This window comes from Plectrocnemia conspersa, unplaced genomic scaffold (assembly GCF_051122295.1).
Source record: "Plectrocnemia conspersa isolate PC_06_02 unplaced genomic scaffold, ASM5112229v1 ptg000014l, whole genome shotgun sequence".
Classification (NCBI taxonomy): domain Eukaryota; kingdom Metazoa; phylum Arthropoda; class Insecta; order Trichoptera; family Polycentropodidae; genus Plectrocnemia; species Plectrocnemia conspersa.
This window is the reverse complement of record NW_028277178.1, coordinates 15974708-15994384: the sequence shown is the minus strand read 5'-3', so window position 1 is coordinate 15994384 and position 19677 is coordinate 15974708. Positions and strand designations below refer to the sequence as shown.

The following is a 19677-nucleotide window of genomic DNA, read 5'->3' as shown; positions in this document are numbered from 1 at the left end:
TTTTTTAAATATAATTAAATATTCGGTCGCAAATTAAAAAGAGAGGAGGCGACATAAAATCGCGTTATCGATAATTCCTCGCGTATTCGGATCGGAAGGCGAAGCTCGTCGGCCGGCCATGACCGCTCGCTCGTAGGGCGGGACGCGGTGCACGTCTCTCGGTCGGAGCGGATCGGAGCGGGCGAGCGGGCGGAGCGAACGGAGCGGGGTCGGACCGGTGAGTGCCTCGAAAGGGTGAGGGGATGCGGGGCGCGGGTCGAACCGGTGCGCCTGCGCGAGCCGAGGCCCAGTGCGCAGGTGCGGGATGGAGCCGGTCGATACTCGCGACGAGAAGCGGAGCGCGGGGCGGGGGCGGCAGCGGCGGCGCCGTGGTGCTCGGGGCCCCACGCAGGTGCGTACGCAGCCGTAGTGCCGGGGGGCGCACTGGGCCTGCTCCGACCGTATACGCTCTCGTCGCGCGCGATCGGCGTCGCGCCTTGCCGTTCGCGATGGACGCCGACGCGCTCCGGAGGCCCCCGGGGGCTCCCGAGGCGCGCGAGCGTACCGATCCAAGCCCGCGCGCCGTCGCGTCTCCGGCCTCTTCTCCTTCGCGTCGTCTTTATGCCCGAGAATACGGCCACTCGGTGTTTCCCGACAAAATCCATCAAGGTATGTCGGGATTCAGCGTTCGTCACCCGCTTCTTCTTCTTCTTCACATCCTCCTCTTCTTCGGTGTCTTCGTGTCTTCGCCCCTGCGAGGACCGAGCGGTTTACACTTCAAATTATTACTTTTTTCAGTGCCATTTTACTTATCGAATTAATGAAAAAAATGGCTGACGTTATGTATATATGTTGTCAGTTTATATTCTTTCGTTCCGTTGAGCAAGACATTTTTGTATGACCCATTACCCTTTCCTCTACATTTGTGACCAGAAACGTGTTTGCGTAATCTGCGTACGAATGCTACTTTTTGAGATTTGCCAAAAATGAAGATCTCGCCGGCTGTGAGACTTAGTATTTAACGCAGCTTGCACAGTCGATACAACTGGTATTGACAAATTTATTGAGTATATTTTTTTCTAAAAACGACAAAAATTGACCATAATTAATTAGTATAGTTCGTAAGTAGCTATGACTATATTAATCCTTTTGTGTCACAGTCCTACTGAGTAAGTTTATTTATTTTTCGTAAAACTTCGTGAATCACAAGCTATAATAAACAATTCCGTTATCTAGTAAAGAGAACTTGAATGAGATTTGTTGAAAAGCAGGTAACAAAGCGCACCAAATTTCACCTTTTAGCCGTATACCAGTGATGTAATTATAACAAAAAATCAATGAATATCCTGGTTATTTTATTTGTTGCGTTGTACTTGAGCTGTGCAGTGTGCCGTCTTCTAACAAATTGTACCGGAAGGCGTTCAGGCCCCACTACACCACTGCTTATGACACAAGTGGCAGGCTTCATTTTTTCTTCATCTTTTAATTCTCAACTGTATAAAATTATTAAAAAAGTAGACAAAGATTTCTAAAAAACATTAAAAAAATTCACATCTGTTGAACTTATGATTTATTCAACATTAATAATTATTTTTAATAAAAAATATTTTAATGAACAATCTAGAATTTCTCACTGTGTCTTCTCACCAATATCAAGTGTTGCTGAGCTGTGACATTTTATTAAAATTGTAGTTTTTGATAGAATTTCGTAAAATATCTTACGAGGCTAAATAATTTGCGATAGTGAATAACTATTTGAGTTAATTCCTTTCCACCAAACTGTCCATATATGGCAATAATTTATACAAAAATATTTTTTTGTTCAGATTCACTTCACTTTTGCTGACTTAAAATTAAACAAGTTATAAATAGATTTTCGGTATACAAAGTATATACTCGTTACTGCATGTGGATAAATAAAATTTAATACCCTTTCGTGGTCGCTACTTTACAAATATACGTTTTTTATTATTAAAACTAATGTTCAATTTTCAGACCAAAAGAAGACTCGTCTGAACGGATCTGGGCAACTACATGGTGGTGAAAATGAACAACATCAAAGACGAATCAGTAGACATGGCGGAAGAAGGAGACGGCGGCCTCAGCGGCGATTCGGACAACGAAGACAACGGATGTCCCTCGTCTTCGGACGAGGTGTACGAAGACGGCTCGGATCTCATCACTGCCGCGATGAGCGACGAAGTCACGGCGCAGTTGGCCGCTGCTGGTGAGCTATCCAATTGACTTATTTAAAATTGTCGGATTTGCAAAATGCCATATAAAATATACTAAATTTTGAAAAAAATTGCACATTTCATAAACAATAAATGAAATATGCTTTTATATGTTTACATACAAAACACTCGTTTATTTTTTATTTTTTCTTCACAAATCTGCATCAATCTAATGCTTCCTCCACACTCTCTGGAAGTAGGCCATGGTTGGGCAAGGACGGAAAATATAATGTGTTAATTCGGGGCTACTTCGGTCGAGCTCGGGTCTGCCCGCTCTAATGTCTCGGCGACCTCGACCATATTCGGTAGACCTTTGGTTCGGTAACTTCCAGAGAGTGTAAAGGAAGCATAAGGTTTTTATTGCTAGAGGTTGATAAAATATTATTTTTCAGCAAAAGTGCATTAATAGCTATAGAAAAAAAAAATATTTTCCCTGAGGGCGCAGTTACTTGTACACCGCTTTCTGTACATCTTTGTTGGACCTGTACTTCTTTCCTTTTATCACTTTTATGGGAAGTTCAACGATGTGAAAATCACTAGGGGCGATTGCAGCAGATGTTCGACACTCGAATAAAAAAATACACACTAAATCCACGCATCGATTTGATTATATGTCAATGCTGAAATTACTCCTCGTTCATCTTCACGCGTTTGCCACGGATGACTGTATATGTTTCTATACGCCTATACTAATGGACTAGTGCAATAAATATTTTAAGTTAAAGGGTCAGCACATTTTTTTTCCAGAAGGCTGTGTATGGAATTTCTTTGGTTTTGCTGAATGAGTATGGCGCCATTTCTTACTCGCTCTCGTGCTTTGCAATTCTTCCTAGGAAGCCATCTTCTATTTCAAACACATCCTTATGGCGTGATACCCACCCTGCAGAAATTATTGGAATTACAGAATATCCATATAAGTTATGCTTTTTGTTCAGTTACCCAGCTGTTTTCTTTCGAGGCGTCTTCAACTGTTATAATGGACCCTGATGTCACTATTTGGTGTGTCGAATTATGATGAGAGGAGTGTGCTACATAACTTGCAGTGTTGCATAACTTTCTAATTCTCTCGTACACTTGCTAAAGTGACATACTTGCATCATTATTTGTCGTTATATGTTATGTTTCATTTCTTCATTAGTCGAGAATTGAACGGTAGCACTGTTCCACTTTTGATTTTTTATTACACTTTTATGGTTTTTGTTTGACTCACTTTCGTATGTGACTGAAGTAACTTTTCAATAAACAGTAAAGATTTTATTTATAAAGCTACCCACCCACTTCACATTGACACAGATATTCATCAAAAAAATTTGCTTAGGACCTGTTGGAATGGCGGCGGCGGCTGCTATCGCATCTTCGAAGAAAAGAAAAAGACCACACTCTTTCGAAACCAATCCGTCGATTAGAAAGAGACAGCAGAACAGACTATTGAGAAAGCTACGAGTCAGTTTTCGTCCTTTACATCTTCATTATTACATTTCGACAATCTGTTAATTGTAATTTTTCTATTATAGCAAACCATAGACGAGTTCGCTACCCGAGTTGGACAGCAAGCGGTTGTTTTAGTTGCTACTCCTGGAAAACCGAACACGTCATACAGAGTCTTCGGGGCGAAGCCTTTAGAAGATGTCATCAAAAATTTAAGATCGATGATCATGGAAGAGCTGGAGCACGCTCTGGCACAGCAGGCGCCGCCTCCCGTTCAAGACGATCCGTCGCTGTACGAACTGCCACCGTTGATTATAGACGGGATTCCGACGCCGGTGGAGAAGATGACACAAGCTCAGCTCCGAGCATTTATCCCGTTGATGTTGAAATATTCGGCTCGTAAATATTGTTTTTTTCATTAATATTATCAAATTGTACTATGGAGACTTAATCAATTTTTAATGGATCACGACAGAGCGAGGAAAACCCGGATGGGGCAGAGAATCGATGAGGCCTCCTTGGTGGCCGAAAGAACTGCCCTGGGCTAATGTCAGAATGGACGCTCGTTCCGAAGACGAAAAACAAAAGGTAGATAATTTCGTCATTTTCATTAGAATTCATATCATATTCTCTTTGTTAATCTGGCATGTGACACCTAATATTTTTGCAGATATCATGGACCCATGCACTCAGACAGATCGTTATAAATTGCTACAAATATCACGGAAGGGAGGATTTGTTACCAGCTTTTTCAGAAGAAGACGAGAAAGCAAACGTCTCTATTTCACCAAACCCATCGGTGAGTGAATTGCTTTTGGGTAATTTTTTTATCTAACGATTTGCAAGTCTCTTTTTAAAGATTTCGATCGATCTGCGACATGTTAATGAATCATTATGCACTTTGTAAAAAATATTAATTATGTGATGTAATTTAACGGGGACAGCTTTCGGAACAAGTAAACCAAATGGGTGTCAGTGGGGTTGTCAAACTCCACGCGGCCAGTTCGCTAAACAATTCCCACAAAATGACACAGCAGGTATTATCTACTGGTGTGCAGCAACAAGTGTGCCTCGATCCCCTTACACTGACAGATGTCGATGTTGGTATCAGCTTATGACATCATTATTAGCACAGTCTATATGTTCCATGTTCACTGTTTTAGGATTTTGTTGCTAATGTTATAATTTTACTTTTGTTATTTTTATTTATCGTGTATATTTTTTAGTTTTCATATAAATTTGAGTATATTTTTACATATACCCAATCGCTATTTTTTTTGTTACCGCTTTATAAGTAAAAGCTTCAAAAGTTGAATAAGAGAACAGTATTAGTCGCATGTGATTTTATTAAGCATATAAGATATATAATATAGAAACCAACGATTGACAGTCTATGGAATATATTTTTAACAATATTTCTGTTTTATTCGAATGACTTGTCAATTTTTGGTAAGAGCTAAAAATTGTTGATATATTTTTGATAAGATGCTATTTATCTTTTTATTATTGTTAAATGTTAGTGTTACACGACTGATAGAAATATAAGTTTTAAACCATATAAGCTTTGTTTTTTTTATTTAGTCTGAAATTTGTTCAAGCGTACAATATCAACGTTAAAAAATCTTATTTTTACATCTAATCAATAATTTAGTTGTTTATATTCTTGAATGAAAATCTAAACCAATTTTCCTTTTTATTCTTAGAATGTTTATTTTGTATTTTACGATGTTAGATATTTTCCAAAGAATAAGTCAATTGCATGAGTGTTTCTTATTATTATTTTAAATAAGTATTGATCGATAATGTTCAATAGATCCAAAAACCATTAGAATTTAATATTTTTTAGATGTCACAGTACGCTCCGGCCGTGCTACAAACGATAACAAACCCGGATGGAACCGTTTCGATTATACAGGTTCATCGTTGTTTTATTAAATTATATTATTTTTACGATTACCATTTTATCATCGGAGCGAATACTGTTTAGATTCACACAGGCGGAGCAGACGGTGTTCACACTGTTCAAACGCTCGACGGAGGCGACGGAAGTACCATGTCCGTGGACCTTAATACCGTCACGGAAGCGACGCTGAACCAAGATGGGCAGATCATCTTGACCGGAGAGGATGGACAGGGTATGCGTTAGATTATACTCATATGTTTATGATCTCTTGATTTTTTTATAAATCGAAAAGTCTCCATTCTAGGGTATCCCGTTTCCGTCAGCGGAGTGATTACATTACCTGTACCCGGCGGTATGTATCAGACGATGGTTGCAAATATACAGCAAATTCACACGGGAAGCGACGGCGCCGTTTGCATGACGCCCGTCGTGCAGGTGAGCTTACCAAAAAATCTTCCTTTACTGAACGATTCGTACGAATCTCATATTGTGATTCGAAATTTAGGTGGATTCTAACGGCGACCCGGTGGAAACTATATCTATGGGTCCCGGCATGACACAAATGATGATACAAGGTCCGGCCGGTACAGAGCCTCAAGTATTACAAGTTCTTAGCTTGAAAGATGCCACCGTTTTGACGAAAGCGATGGCGGCCATAGGAGAAGTGAAAACAGAGCAGTCTGAGACTATAATAAGTGATTAGTGTTTAACTAATTAAGAAATTTACTTATTAGTCAAAGTTACCATAATTTATGGTTAAATATTGTACTGAAGCAGTTTGTAATTAATTTTTGAAATTATGAGCAACGCTTCGACGACAAGTGGTATTTGCCAAATTACGAAAGTTCGTTTTGTTCGTGTTATTTTTTTATGACATACTATACGAAATTATGTCATTTTGACTGCATTATTATTTAAGCTTTATTACTTTAATGGGCGATCGAAAGGTCATACGTCATTATTTTTAAAATGTTACATATACATATTTATTACTTACGTAATTGCGAATATGGTCCACTATAAAACGGAGGCTCGGCTAAACGTTAAAATTAATGTACAAATTTTAGACCAATGAAACGTTGGAAATATAATCAATCAAAGAAATTGCTGTAATATTTTCATGTTTTAATTGTGATTGAATATTTAGATAAATTAATCGCTGTATTGGGACTTAAACGTATGTAATCGGAAGTATGGATCGAGTCTATTCGTTATAAATTTACTAAAACTAGTAAATTACCCATTATTTTTTTCTATTTATATTTCTCGCGATACTCCTAATTCAATAAAAATATGGCACCGACTGGTGCTAATGAAAAACTTAATTTAAATAAATAAATCAAAATATATATATTAAATTCTATATTTTAATTTTTGTCATACCGCTCTTTTCATCATTCGATTGCAGAATCGAAAGTATGTTTAATGTCGTCGTAAGTTTTAAAAATTCCTGTACACTAAGTGTAGAAAAAATATTATTAAGCGTGTGGATAAAACGTGACGTGACTGTAATATATGATTTTGATATTGTTAGATAAATGGATTGTATAAACTATTTATAAATCGTTAAATGTCCACCAAAGATTGTTTTAAACAATATTTAAAGTAAGATATTACAGCATCCTTCTTGATTATGCATCGAGTAAATCAGAAAGTTACTCTTTTATATTTTAATATAGTCAAAATTAAATAAATGCTTAACGACATTGCCAAAAATAATATGTAATAAAAATGAAAAATAGTCTTTTGATTTACTCGATCTCTTTACTTTCCCATTTTAATTATGCCGATTTAACTCTACTCGTTTAACGGTTTGATCGTTTTCATTTAATTATCTCAGATTGATATATTTATTAGTTAAATGAAACAAAATTGAGAATAATATTGCATGCATTATTGACAACAGTAAATGTATCGCTTTTTCCTTTATTATTTATTAAACATTACTTAATAGCGTTGAGCTTTAAAGTATTAATTTTGCATTTTTACTATGTATACTTCAGTATGTCTAATTTAACTTAAATTACTCAGTATGAATTGAAGGCTGTACATACAATAATGAAATTATTTTATATAAAACAACCAACCACACATATTCCTAGACAATTGTAAATATAATAATGTGCAATTATCATCGATTAGCATTCTCTCAGCTCATTTGGGAGATTTTTTTACTTAAATATACCATCACGTTATGTATGTCCATTTTGTATGTTTGTGTATTAAGTGTTGTAAGTTGTATTTATTTTTCCTTTAAGAATCTACAAATTTAGATTTATTCTAGATAATATAATGTATAAGATAAATATTTATTTGAATTTTTTGTATACTTGTATTTATTATTACAATTTTACTTTTTTTCAAAAAAAAAAAAACAGCTTGATCGAAAGGAAAAAGTAAAAGAAACACACCTTATTATTTTTTTATCACTGTTTTGTATTATAGATCTTCCGTGTGCTATGTGATCTTTGTAAAGAATAAAAATTTCAATAAGATTTTTTTTGTATGTTGGCAATCTTTTTTCAATTATAATAATCCTAAATATCCTCTACAATAAAAAAATACTTAATATAACTTTTGTCTAATGTCGCAACTTAAGGAAAACCTTGATATATTTTTTTCAGCTGTGAGCAGATTCAAAAACTACACTATGAGTATACTTCATCAATTTACTATAAGGCATGTCTATATTATTTTTTATTATTATCTCGCAGATATTTTTGATTTCTGTAATTGGGAATACGATTTCACTGTGGCTATTATTTTTTTTGCATGAACACTTTCAATCGTGTTGTGGCGATCATCTTCAGGTGCTGATTTGTATGTTTCTTCTTTTCGTCACTAATCCTAGTCAACCTTGCAAAAATCAATTGGCCCACGATGTTGCACACACATTCTTGCAAAGATATATGAGGATTGAAACATATGTATGTATATATATATGTTTTCCCATGAATAGTTTGTGACTTCTTTTGGTTAAATATACTACGGTTTTTGTACACTACTGTATTTCTTATCAGATTTTGGCCAAAATTACATTGTTTCAATATGGCAACTATGAAAAACTTTTAAAAAAATCGCTTCGTCGTTATTCAATGTTAGAATAAGAAAAAACTTGAGTTCAAAAATATAATTTTTGGAATCTACCTGATTCTTGCATCTATTGCTTGTAGGATATTTTTATATTCTTGAAATGCTTCTTAGACAGATAAAGTTTATACTCACTTAGAATTCTTACTATAGACCAATTGAACCAGTCCTTTATGTTCAGTTTTGCAACAACATATTGAAGACAACAGATGTGAACATGAAATTATAACAGCGTTTCGTCTGTCATCAACTCTAATGTTTTTGATTGGATTATTTCGAAGTTGGAAATTTTTAAAGTTTAGCATTAATCGATTTTTGACATTGTAGGATATTGAAGTTCAACATACATTTTTAAGGTTTGAAATTATATCTTATCGATGCATTATGAGCAAGGTATTAGATTTGTCCTGTTAAATAAAGCGTTAAATTTTTAGTATCTAACCAATGTATAAAACTTGTTGGTTTTAAAAATCATTAAGGTAAAAATCAATCATTTAAATACTTTACTTTAATATGGTGTACATGCTTATATTGTTGAAACAAAAAAAATAACTAGTTTATCTGAAAAAAAATGGTTATATATTACTCAGTTTAAATTTAACTAGAATGTTAATTAAGTATGTATATGGATAATAGGAGATAAGAATTAAGGATATTATGGAACGATCGTAGAGTTGGAACTACCATAAGTGGTGAATGTTCGGGTACAATTTGGGTTGGAGTGTGTTCCTGTAGTCGTCTTGTTTCGAAACCTCGACATTTGAGAAAAAGAGTAAAATCATTTTGAAAGTACATAGCACCCAATTAATATTTTATTGTGAATAGCGACAATTTATAAAATTAATCATATATCGACTTTTTGCAATTAGCAAACTCTTGATAAAAATTCACTTTAATAAGGTCGGTTAGTAAAGGATACTATTTTCTTTATAACATTAAATGTTTTGACAAATTTTTGTAGTGATTATTTACAGTATTGATTTTATGACCGTAGCTTGTCATATACATTTTGGTAATAAAAAGTAAATTTATTTAGAAATTATTTTATTTCACAACAAATTTTCTAAAATTAAATAAAAATATGCACTATATAAGCGGTTATCGAACAATTTACACTTCGTAGATGGTTTTTAGACCTAATTCGGGTATATCATATCCCAACTCTTCGGGAGTTTCTACGCCGAGTTCGGACAAAGTGGGGCGGATTTCTTGGATGATCCATGGGTAGATTTCTTTGACTTGGGGTCCGCACTTGTTCTTAATGACTTCCAAGAATCTAACAGCCAACGCGTAGTCGTTTACGCGCCTGCAGGCTTTCAGAGCGGCGGATACGATGATCGGCTCGGGGACCATATCCATGCCGGCGATGTCGTTCATGGCTTTGCGCACTTCCCATCCGTCGATGTCGGCTCTGCTGAAGTATGCCACATATCTGGAATAAAATATTTTCAAATTGCTAGGTTATGAAAATAAAATAAAAATATTGCCAGCTAGTGAGTCTGTTCAGAAATCAAGTCTTGCAGCCGGTATTGACGCGCTGAAATCTTAAAGCGCGATGACCGCGTTGAAAAAGTCAAGGATTTGACAAGACAAGATGGGGTCCAGGTTACGTAATTGCCGTCACCTGGCATCTAGTTCTTCGTCCGTTTCGATGGTGTGGGACACGTGGCGAACGGCGAGGACTCGCGGGGCCCCCGAAACGCTGACGGCTCCGCGCAGCGCTCCCGCAGTCCGTTGCACAGCCAACCTAAACATGTTCGAGTCTGACGCAAACTATCGACCACCGGCAGATCAGGGTAGGTAACTAAACGGAGCTAACAGCTTGGACAATTGGCCATACTTGACTAATTCTTGCCTATGCCTGTTTAACTATAATTTTATATTTAAATAAAAGAAAGGGTTTGAAAACGTTTTTCTATCGTCAGTGTTATTGCATAATTATTTAATATTGTTTCGAAATGACTACATTTTATATCAAATTAATATTTTTTAAGTGTTTTCTTTTTTGACTTGAAAAAATATGTGTTTTTCATTCCACTGAAGTAGCAAAATTTAAGGAATACGGTAGACGACGAAGCATTTCTCAACCTGGCCATTAACCATATTCACCTTTCTTATAAGATTAGTTATGTCTCTGGCAAAGTTGTTGGCAATAACCAGCAGCTATTATTGTGCAGATGTATTCAAAAAAATTCTAATGCATTATTTCTTCCATACTTTTTTGAAGTTTTTACTGAGCCTATTGGTGATCCATATAATAAATTTTGGCTTTTCTCATTAAATTAAAACGATTAAGCATTGATTTAGATTTAGAATAAAAAATATATTAAATGAGTAACAACATTGGGTGTACTATTTCAAGCGGACTACATATTTTACCATTATAAAGAAAATATGCAATAAAACTCTGTTGGGATCAATTGAGGAGATTGAGGACACTGTGTTTATTGTTTAATCGTCACTTAGTGTACCTTGTATAATCATCACATAAGCATTAGACAATTACTGATTTTATATCTTCACAAGATCATTTTGGCTTTGGTAATTGTCAAGTTATAATATTTTTATAGAAAGCTAAAGTTTTTTAAGGCTTCATAGCGCACACATCGCCATGTCAATTTATTCTTTATAGTTTAGGGACGGTGATGGTGACGGGTGGCAATTAGACACAGATTGAGCCGCTGCAGTAGTATATTTATTGACGGTTACAGTTGTTTACATTGTAAAAAGGGCGGACGCGAGAAGTTGCGTCTGCACGCCAGGAAGGTTGCCAGTGGAGAGAGAGAGAAAACCATCACGCCAATGCCACTCCAGCGCCGACCAGTTTTGGCCATAACAAATCTATATTGGCCCCCATAATAGTATATTTCTTTATATTTCGGTGACCAGATTTTGAAAATTGAAAGAGCTAAAAATAAAACTTTTTGTTTTAAGGCCATCTCCGAAATTTTTATAAGGAGATACTGCTACAGAAACTCAAAAGAAATTTTTGTTCAAAGACGGCCAAACTTTTTGAAGAGTACGTCTGGTCAGTTTATTTACTTATATATTTTTTCCCTGTACATAACATAAATCATAACTTGTGATAATTATTGTTAAAGATAATATATTAATGTTCAGGGGCATTGGCGTTAAGCTGTATGTAATAAATAAATGGCGAAGTGTGCAGATTAAAATCGAGTTAACAATTTAACTAGATGAACTCTTTGACTCGTTTTTAATAACTTAATTGTTGCATGAAGAGCAGCTCCTTAAACAACGGTCTATCCATCAAATATCTATAACTTAATTATGTCCACGGTTCAATATAAATGTTGATGCAGTAATATAGCATTGCATTTTTGTGAACAACCTTCTTTATTAGGACAACATTTAGTACGATAGCTCTATTTCTCAGAAATCATATGTACAATGAAACTTGACTCCATTTTTTGAATTAGTATCAGCTAGTTCGGAAGCTATTGTGTTTATCGTTTTACATAAGTACATAATACTCATCTCCAGTTACGATCACAAATACTTTTTTGCTGTATCATTTGGAAGTCATACAGTGAGTTTATGCATGTGGATTTATAGAATGAAAAAGTCTTAAAATGGTAAGCTGAACACAACTTGCAAAGCATTTCTTAATCTCACAGGTAGGGATTCCAATCCCGGGATCCCGAACGATTTTAAATACCCGATGAGTCCCGGGATTATAAAACATAATCCCGAAATTTTCGGGATTGATTGATTTATCAAGCACAATCGAATTATTATTAGCAAAATCGTTATATTTCTTACACAAACTTGCGCGAGTTGCACGTGTCATCTGTGAATCTTTGGAATCATGCTATGAAAAAAATTATCAATATCAATTTACTGATGAATACGAAGATGAAGAAGGATTTACAATGGTTTATTCTGAAGCTGAAAATATAGTTTTATCTGAAAATCCCCGCATCAACGATATAATAAATAAAGTCAGAAAATTCGTAGCAATATTTACAAGATCACCAACTAAAAATGATTCTATTCTACAAAAATATATAAAAAACGAGCATGGAAAAGAACTTTCACTTATATTAGACTGAAAAACCAGATAGAACAGTCTTTATTATATGCTGCAATGATTTTTATTTTTAAAAACATGTATACCAAAACTATAATAGATATAAAGAATTTTTCGGTGATATTTAAAGAAAATGACTAGATGAAAATTGAAGATATTATACAAGTATTAAAACTTCTAAAATTAGCAAACGAAGCACTCTGCCTACGTGATACCAACTTGTGCTAAGCCGACGCAATTTTTTGAATTCAGTTTCAGACAATTGACCGAGCTTAAGTCTTAAGCAAAGATTTATTAATTTCTCTACGAAAACATGTAGAAAAACGAAGCTGAACAGATTTAACTGATACACTAAAATATTTATTCAACCCTTTATGGTTTAATGACAACAAAGCAACTCGTAAAACTATTCAAAAACGTATTGAAAGATTTAGTGAAGAAAAAGATCAAGATATAATCGAAATATCAGAGCCACTAATAACTTCATCAATCGAATCTACTTCAACACAGTCATCCCACATAAAACCCCTAATGAATGTACATACATTGTCAAAAGTTCATTTTTTATCTTCTCAAATAAATATATAAGACTTTCACTTTATAATTTTTATTATATTATTTTCTATTTTAAGCCAAATAATAAAATTATACGTACTTTATACATTGTACGTTATAAAAAACAGATGTAAAAATATATTGTATTATTCATTTTAAATTATTTTTATCGATAAAATAACATGAAAATTATCTCGGGACTAGTCCCGGGATCGACTAATTGCAATACCGAAATCCCGGGATCAAAATTTTGGCACGGGATTGGAATCCCTACTCACAGGTGTAACATTCTCCCGTTCAATGGCATTAGTTTTTGAAGACTCCGGTGTTTAAAGAAACCTTAGGAAAATTGATTCATGAATCACACCAATTTAAGAAGGATATTACAATTAATTAAACCAAAAGTATAGTTTCAAATACTTATTGAAAATATTTGAGTTTATTAAATACAGAACAAAAAATACATATTTTTGGATACATCTAAAAACATCGACTGCTTTGATATTACACAAAATAAGACAATATTCACTTCTCTATTGGTCCGCAAACAAAATAATGGAATTATTAATGTAAAGACTAGAGTAGTCGGATTTTCTCAAAACGCTTTGATACTGAAGATATGTGAGATTTTCATAGCAGTGGGAGCAGAATGGTATTGTAAAGTAATATAATTTGAAAACCGTTCCAGTTTATATTTCCATCAATATGTATAATGGAGAAAATATTAAATTGACGCCAGATTATTAATGCATACATATAGTTCCCTGTAATTACAGATTCTTGTTTTCGTACATACATATACAGGTGCATATCCCACACTATATATAGCGTATAGCAAAAAGATGCATAGTGTGGATCGTCATCCAGTAACAAGCTATACAAAGCAAGTTGTACAACAAAAATTGAATTTAATTTGTTCATGTTGTATATAATAAATAATAAACTAATTAATTATCGACATATTATATTTTCCAAAAAGTTTGTAATAAAAAACAACATTGGATCATCGAGGCCAATGTTTCCAGTCATATAGAAGTATACAACAGTATAAAATAAAATATTTTTGGTAAATTTGACAAAATTCTCCTCAGTCCGTAGGTAGATTATAATACTGCGCTTTTTGAGAGTAACAATACCCATTTTAGGATTAAACGTAAAATAATTATACTGCTGTATTGTCAATTGCACATTGTCTATAATTATATACATATATCAGATAATGCTGTTATGCAAAATATACGTATTCATATGTATATATGTTAATAAACACTATTACATGCAAATTAAAAAATATACAAATATTATTAACGTTTCTAAGTCCTATTTATACACGTACGTATATAATTTAGCGTAATATTTTACTTTTTTATATAAAAATGGTCTAAATTAATACTATACTTTAACCCTAAACGACGACGCTCATACCCTCGATACGTTAATATAAAAAAAATATAACTTTAAATTGTGTTATACCACCGTGAAAAACGATAAGGCAAATTTTCTAAGGCGCATTACGCTTAAGCCATTTTTTTCCTACGTTTCTTTTTATGAGCTGTGATGCTCTCCTGTCCGCTGTCGTCTTCGCTGGAGCTCTTAGAATCGCTGGAAGTGTCGCTATCGCTCATGCTGGAAGAGCTGCTGTTGCTGGAGCTGTCGGAGGCTATTCCCGTACCTTGATTCAGATCGACGTGCGCTGCTATTTTCGCTAAATCCGGTTCTTTAGATTCGAGCACTCTATACCATTTTTTAGATAGTTTCGGACGGCCGCGTACAGTTTTATGCCACACGACTGAAAAATTTGTACGGCTGCAAAAGTTCTGCGTGACGGCCACCGTGTCGTCTAAATTGAGCACCACATGCCACCATCCTCCAGGAACGAAAACCGTCTCACCAGGTTTTTGGAGAATTTCAACCTGAAATTTAAGAATTTTAATATTTGTCAAATAATTTAGATAGTAATAATTAAATACGAGAGGAAATGGAAAACTTCGTAGCATGACATAGAATTCAGCACAGAATTAAAATAATCCGTTAATTTGTTACTTTTATGGAGTATTCTAAAGTAAAATGTGCACTGACTTTTTTATCATATAGTACTGTGATCAGATACTCGGAAAATTTATTAACCCCTTAAGTGGATATGTCGTATATATCCGTCATGACAAAAATACTTGCAAAGTGGGTATGACGGATATATCCGCATTTTGAAAATTTTAGCAAAACTCAATAGAAACGACGGATATGTCTAATAATCTAAATACTGGTGTGAAGACTGCAGCAGATCACCACTTTGCACAGCTCCATGTCTTAAAATATATCATTAAAATAATTTTTTGGTGTATATATCCGCTAGCGGCAAAAAGTTCGTGTCACTGCGGATCACACGTTCAACAGTGAAGCATAACGTTGAAGGGGTTAAGACACGGCAATCACTTGTCTTGCATACACAATAGACAAAAGGTGGGCATCTGAATTTAAATACGGGAAGGAAAGTATTGAAGTTGAAAGCAGGTAACTAGTACCACTGAATATGAAACACCGACGTGATCCACAAAATGGTCATGGCAGTTTGGCGAAACAAGGTTCGAAATAATAAAGGTTGTAGGCATCTATAATCGAGTTCAAAACATTTTGAGCAAAAAAAGGTCAAATCAATGAATCTCTCGGTTTATCAGTTGGTCAGAAACGTGATCATTTCGAGACATCTTCCTGCTGATTCTTTATGAAATTGAATCTGGTATTTGTTACTACTGATGAGTAGAGTAATCCTATATGGACATATAATATAAATATAATTTGATCATTACATATTTTGTTTTCCTAAATTTTCCTAATCTCACGGATGAAGAATTAAAATAAAATCATGCTAGGTCGTGTAAAGTGACATCATTAATTGTAAGATTATGATTAATAACATAGATATCACTTTGATTTCAGTCTTATGTAGCAGTATTACAATATTTAGTAGTAGTCGATTGTATTTACCCTGTTGTAACACATTGAGCTAGCGCCTGTAATGTTGGTACGGAAGGCATACAATAAATAAATAAACGATGGTTAATCACTATCAGCCTGATTCGAAATAATAGGTGTATTAGAAAAAGCATAGGTCAAACCATACAAAACAATACTACTCAAATTTGTTATATCAACTCTGAAATTGTAAATAAAGAAAAAAAAACACCTGAGAAAGCAATGTTTTTGGGGTACTCTTTTTGTGTTGGGCAGCGAAGTTTTCAATCTACCCTCGAATATAATACAAACCGGCTTGTATTCAGCTGGCCAAGTGTCCAATTTAGTCTTGGGATAAATTAAACTAAACCATGTTATGGCTTCGTCGCGTTGTTTGCCGCCTATTATACCAGTGACTTTGATGAGTTCGCGTGGAGTGTCCGTCGGAAACAGACACCACCGCTTGTGGCCGAAGACGAGAGCGTTCCAAGCGCTCGTGCCCAACGGATCGATATGTATTCCGGTTCCCGACCTTCGAGGCCCCATCACAAACCATCGGTAGGGCGGGCGTCGTTCTTCGCCGCAGTATTTGAAGAGATCATCTCGGAAATATAACGGAATTTCGTAATCGGCCAGGAGCTTCTTTCGCCTGGGATGCTCTCCGAAACTGCTGTCGAAAATATACAACGGGCTATCGTCGACGGAGTTCTTCATATACTCAATGTAATACTTCATCTTCATCTTTACACTGTACCCTTCGTTGTCTTCGCCGCATTTAAATTTTTGATTCCTATATTTTTTGGCTAATTTTTCTAAAGTCCATTTGTAATTGGCTTTCCAATTTACTTGCACGCCAGTTACTACGACAGGTTTGTATATTTTTTCGAATCTGTCGATAAATTCGCAAGGCGTCACACTATCGACGTCGATTCTCTCTACCGTATCGTTGAATTGTAAAAATCTATCAAAATTATCTACATATCTTAAGGCGGACCATGATAGTCTATCGTGCAGTTCTGAAATATAAAAAAAAAATATTCACAAAAATGCGTACAGAAGCGAAGGATGACGTTGTAATAAGAGCGAAAAGTGAAAATGGGCAAATTAATCGGTTTTAAGAACGATTTTGCTTTTTGATGGAGTACGTGACCGAGCGGAGGTCGCGTAAAAACGCAAAAGTATAGCACTCACCGGGCCTAGCTTTTCTTTTGACTTCTCTGATGCGCTTTCTGGCTTTGTGACTGAGCTTTCTCTCGTCTTGCATTTCAGACGGGCTAAAAATTAGCGCTAAAAGTCGCCCGAAGAGACCGGCGCCGGCGAGCCACAGGTGACAGCTACCCTCGCGTTGCCACTAACAAAAAATAATGTCTACATTTGGCCTTAGCAAAAAAATCATTAAATAAATCAATGTGCAATGTATATGCCATAGGTGATTCGACAAGTACGGACGTCCTGGTTCTTACGAGCATATAAAGAGAACGCGATCGTGATTCTCGAAGATATCCCTTAACCCAAAAATGGAAATCATCGGTTTGCCAACAGCACCCTTCAACAGAAATTCTTAACGATAAAATAAATCATCAAATCGTATAACAACGGTTCAACGGTATTCCTTTTCTAAACTTTTTCGATTAATATGAAGTACTTGGTTATTCGGGATTTAAAATTATAAATCGTGGTTAAATAATGTTGCAAACTAGGTGTCGTATAAGACACGAATAACTAATCGTCAAGGTAAAACGTATTCCTTATAATCAGGGCTGGATTAGTCACTTTAGCACACTAAGCATGCGCTTAGGTTGAGGTCAGTTATCTCTTGATCCAGATTTATGTATATAACTATATACTATGCAATGGACTTTATTAATACATAAGTTTTTTCGTCAAAACCTTACAAATATGGAAAAAGAAATGGACCGCTTATATCTAGCTTTTATGACGCAAAACTCGTATGAACTGAAAGGTTAAACCATAAAATAGTCGACTTTTATAATATTGTTTAATCTAATATAGGTGTTCATCATATTTTTGCTCAAACTTTTGAGAATATTTCCTGTTACATTACATATATTTCGTGTTACAAGTTGTTACATTACAGTCAGGGCCGGCCCTAGGCTATTTGGCGCCCCAGGCAAAAACTTAATTTGCACCCCCCCCCCCATTAATACTTTAATAACTCATTACATGAGCGCAAAAATTTAATTAAAATTAAAGTAATTTAATATTCTATTTGACACCATATTCTTTTTTGCGATTGTGGGTATGTAAGAATTTGTAGTTTTATTTTCGTCGCGATTTTTTACGCGTGTAATAATCTAAAGAGTGCACAGTAGGTGTATACAAAAAAATAATATCAAATTATATTCTTTAACAATATTGTTTGATAATTTTAAGTGAATATTACGCCTTTATTTGGTATCACGGCGCCCCACAAGATCTAGCTCCCCAGGCGATCGCCTGTACTGCCTGCCGCTCGGGCCGGCCCTGATTACAGTTATCATTTAATGTTCTAGATTGTGTTTTTACTGTTCAACGTGTATTTCTTCAATTTTAATATTTATGTAAAATAAACATATCTAGATTTTTAAAAATCATTTTTATTGTAGGAGCACTAAATCTTATTAGTGCTTAGGGCATCTAAATGTCATAATGCGGTCCTTGAAAGATTTTTCGCAGACGTCGTTTACATGCGGAGAGAATTTCCACTTACGTTTGAAAGTGATTTCGAGATCTGAGCAAGTAAACGGTTCCTTAACTAGAACTTCTTAACGGCGTCGTAGGAATATTTTGATGGTTAATGATATCGGAAAATTGATGTAATACACTAAAAGGTAAACGGTTGAATTTTTTACAGTGTGTCTTTTATACTGCGAGGATTTTTTATCGTGCGACTATTTCATGGGATTAATGAAATCATGAGAAAACAAGTCGGTGAACACAATCATTCCGAAATTCGGCTTTAATTGAAGCAACTAAAACTCTTCAATCGATAATATATAAAGCGATTACAACGCAACATTTGAGTCGTCAGCTATTGGTTGTACAGGATTAAGTGCAAAAGGTTGTATAGGATTAAGTGTAGTAGTCATCTGGCAAATGCCAAATAATTCTAATGACAAAAAAATATAGGAAGATCTCGGTATAACATGTTTCACGCGCTTCCTAATTCAACAATTTTTTTCTACATCAATCGTGTACAAACTTTTGCTAATAGCTTTTTCTAATATATATTTGTTTTACCTACATAAAACATTATTTTGCATATTACTAAAATTATTATTTTCACAAATGGGAGCTTTTTATGACATTACATACGTATCGTTATTCAGTTCAAAAAGAGGTCAAGGTTTATCGACAAACATTTTTTTAAACATCTCTACAAAAATATTTTTCAAATGGTGAGTTTACTATTTTTTAAGTATTTTATAGAACAGTGGTTTTAATTAGTAAAAAATAACTGATAATAGGTTGGATAAAGTTATTCT

The 19677-nt window shown here is 34.8% G+C and overlaps 3 protein-coding genes across 11 annotated transcripts; 1 reads left to right on the top strand and 2 right to left on the bottom strand.

The window, feature by feature from the left end:
* Positions 1–77: 77 nt before the first annotated feature.
* Positions 78–8056, top strand: ewg (DNA-binding protein Ewg). 9 transcript variants are annotated; one of them, XM_088204826.1, is made up of 11 exons: positions 78–217; positions 1975–2206; positions 3532–3656; positions 3728–4040; positions 4117–4229; positions 4312–4440; positions 4586–4741; positions 5488–5556; positions 5629–5776; positions 5849–5979; positions 6050–8056. In XM_088204826.1, the coding sequence occupies exons 2-11, from the start codon at positions 2014–2016 to the stop codon at positions 6245–6247; spliced, it is 1575 nt and encodes a 524-aa protein (XP_088060952.1). In that variant the 5' UTR covers positions 78–217; positions 1975–2013; the 3' UTR covers positions 6248–8056. The 9 variants fall into 9 exon arrangements, with proteins under 9 accessions (XP_088060952.1, XP_088060949.1, XP_088060955.1 ...); XM_088204823.1 differs by having other exon boundaries at positions 5837–5979; XM_088204825.1 differs by having other exon boundaries at positions 125–648; positions 5837–5979.
* Positions 8057–9661: 1605 nt separating this feature from the next.
* On the bottom strand, positions 9662–10480 carry COX5A (Cytochrome c oxidase subunit 5A). Its single transcript, XM_088204840.1, has 2 exons — positions 10259–10480; positions 9662–10066 (listed from the first exon to the last, which is right to left on the bottom strand). Exons 1-2 carry the CDS (start codon positions 10387–10389, stop codon positions 9745–9747), a joined length of 453 nt encoding a protein of 150 aa, XP_088060966.1. The 5' UTR covers positions 10390–10480; the 3' UTR covers positions 9662–9744.
* Positions 10481–13645: 3165 nt separating this feature from the next.
* On the bottom strand, positions 13646–17545 carry JMJD6 (Bifunctional arginine demethylase and lysyl-hydroxylase PSR). Its single transcript, XM_088204319.1, has 3 exons — positions 17384–17545; positions 16505–17208; positions 13646–15153 (listed from the first exon to the last, which is right to left on the bottom strand). The coding sequence occupies exons 1-3, from the start codon at positions 17454–17456 to the stop codon at positions 14758–14760; spliced, it is 1173 nt and encodes a 390-aa protein (XP_088060445.1). The 5' UTR covers positions 17457–17545; the 3' UTR covers positions 13646–14757.
* Between the last annotated feature and the right edge of the window lie 2132 nt (positions 17546–19677).

Bases quoted from the DNA above. Each gene is read 5' to 3' on its own strand.
- ewg (XM_088204823.1), top strand. From the start codon at position 2,014: ATGGTGGTGAAAATGAACAACATCAAAGACGAATCAGTAGACATGGCG. The intron at 4,441-4,585 runs GTGAGTGAATTG...TAACGGGGACAG, and splicing joins CTATTTCACCAAACCCATCG to CTTTCGGAACAAGTAAACCA. The intron at 5,980-6,049 runs GTGAGCTTACCA...TTCGAAATTTAG, and splicing joins GCATGACGCCCGTCGTGCAG to GTGGATTCTAACGGCGACCC.
- COX5A (XM_088204840.1), bottom strand. From the start codon at position 10,389: ATGTTTAGGTTGGCTGTGCAACGGACTGCGGGAGCGCTGCGCGGAGCC. The intron at 10,067-10,258 runs GTGACGGCAATT...ATTTTATTCCAG, and splicing joins GACGAAGAACTAGATGCCAG to ATATGTGGCATACTTCAGCA.
- JMJD6 (XM_088204319.1), bottom strand. From the start codon at position 17,456: ATGCAAGACGAGAGAAAGCTCAGTCACAAAGCCAGAAAGCGCATCAGA. The intron at 17,209-17,383 runs GTGAGTGCTATA...TTTATATTTCAG, and splicing joins CAAAAGAAAAGCTAGGCCCG to AACTGCACGATAGACTATCA. The intron at 15,154-16,504 runs GTTTGTATTATA...CTTAAATTTCAG, and splicing joins GGCCAGCTGAATACAAGCCG to GTTGAAATTCTCCAAAAACC.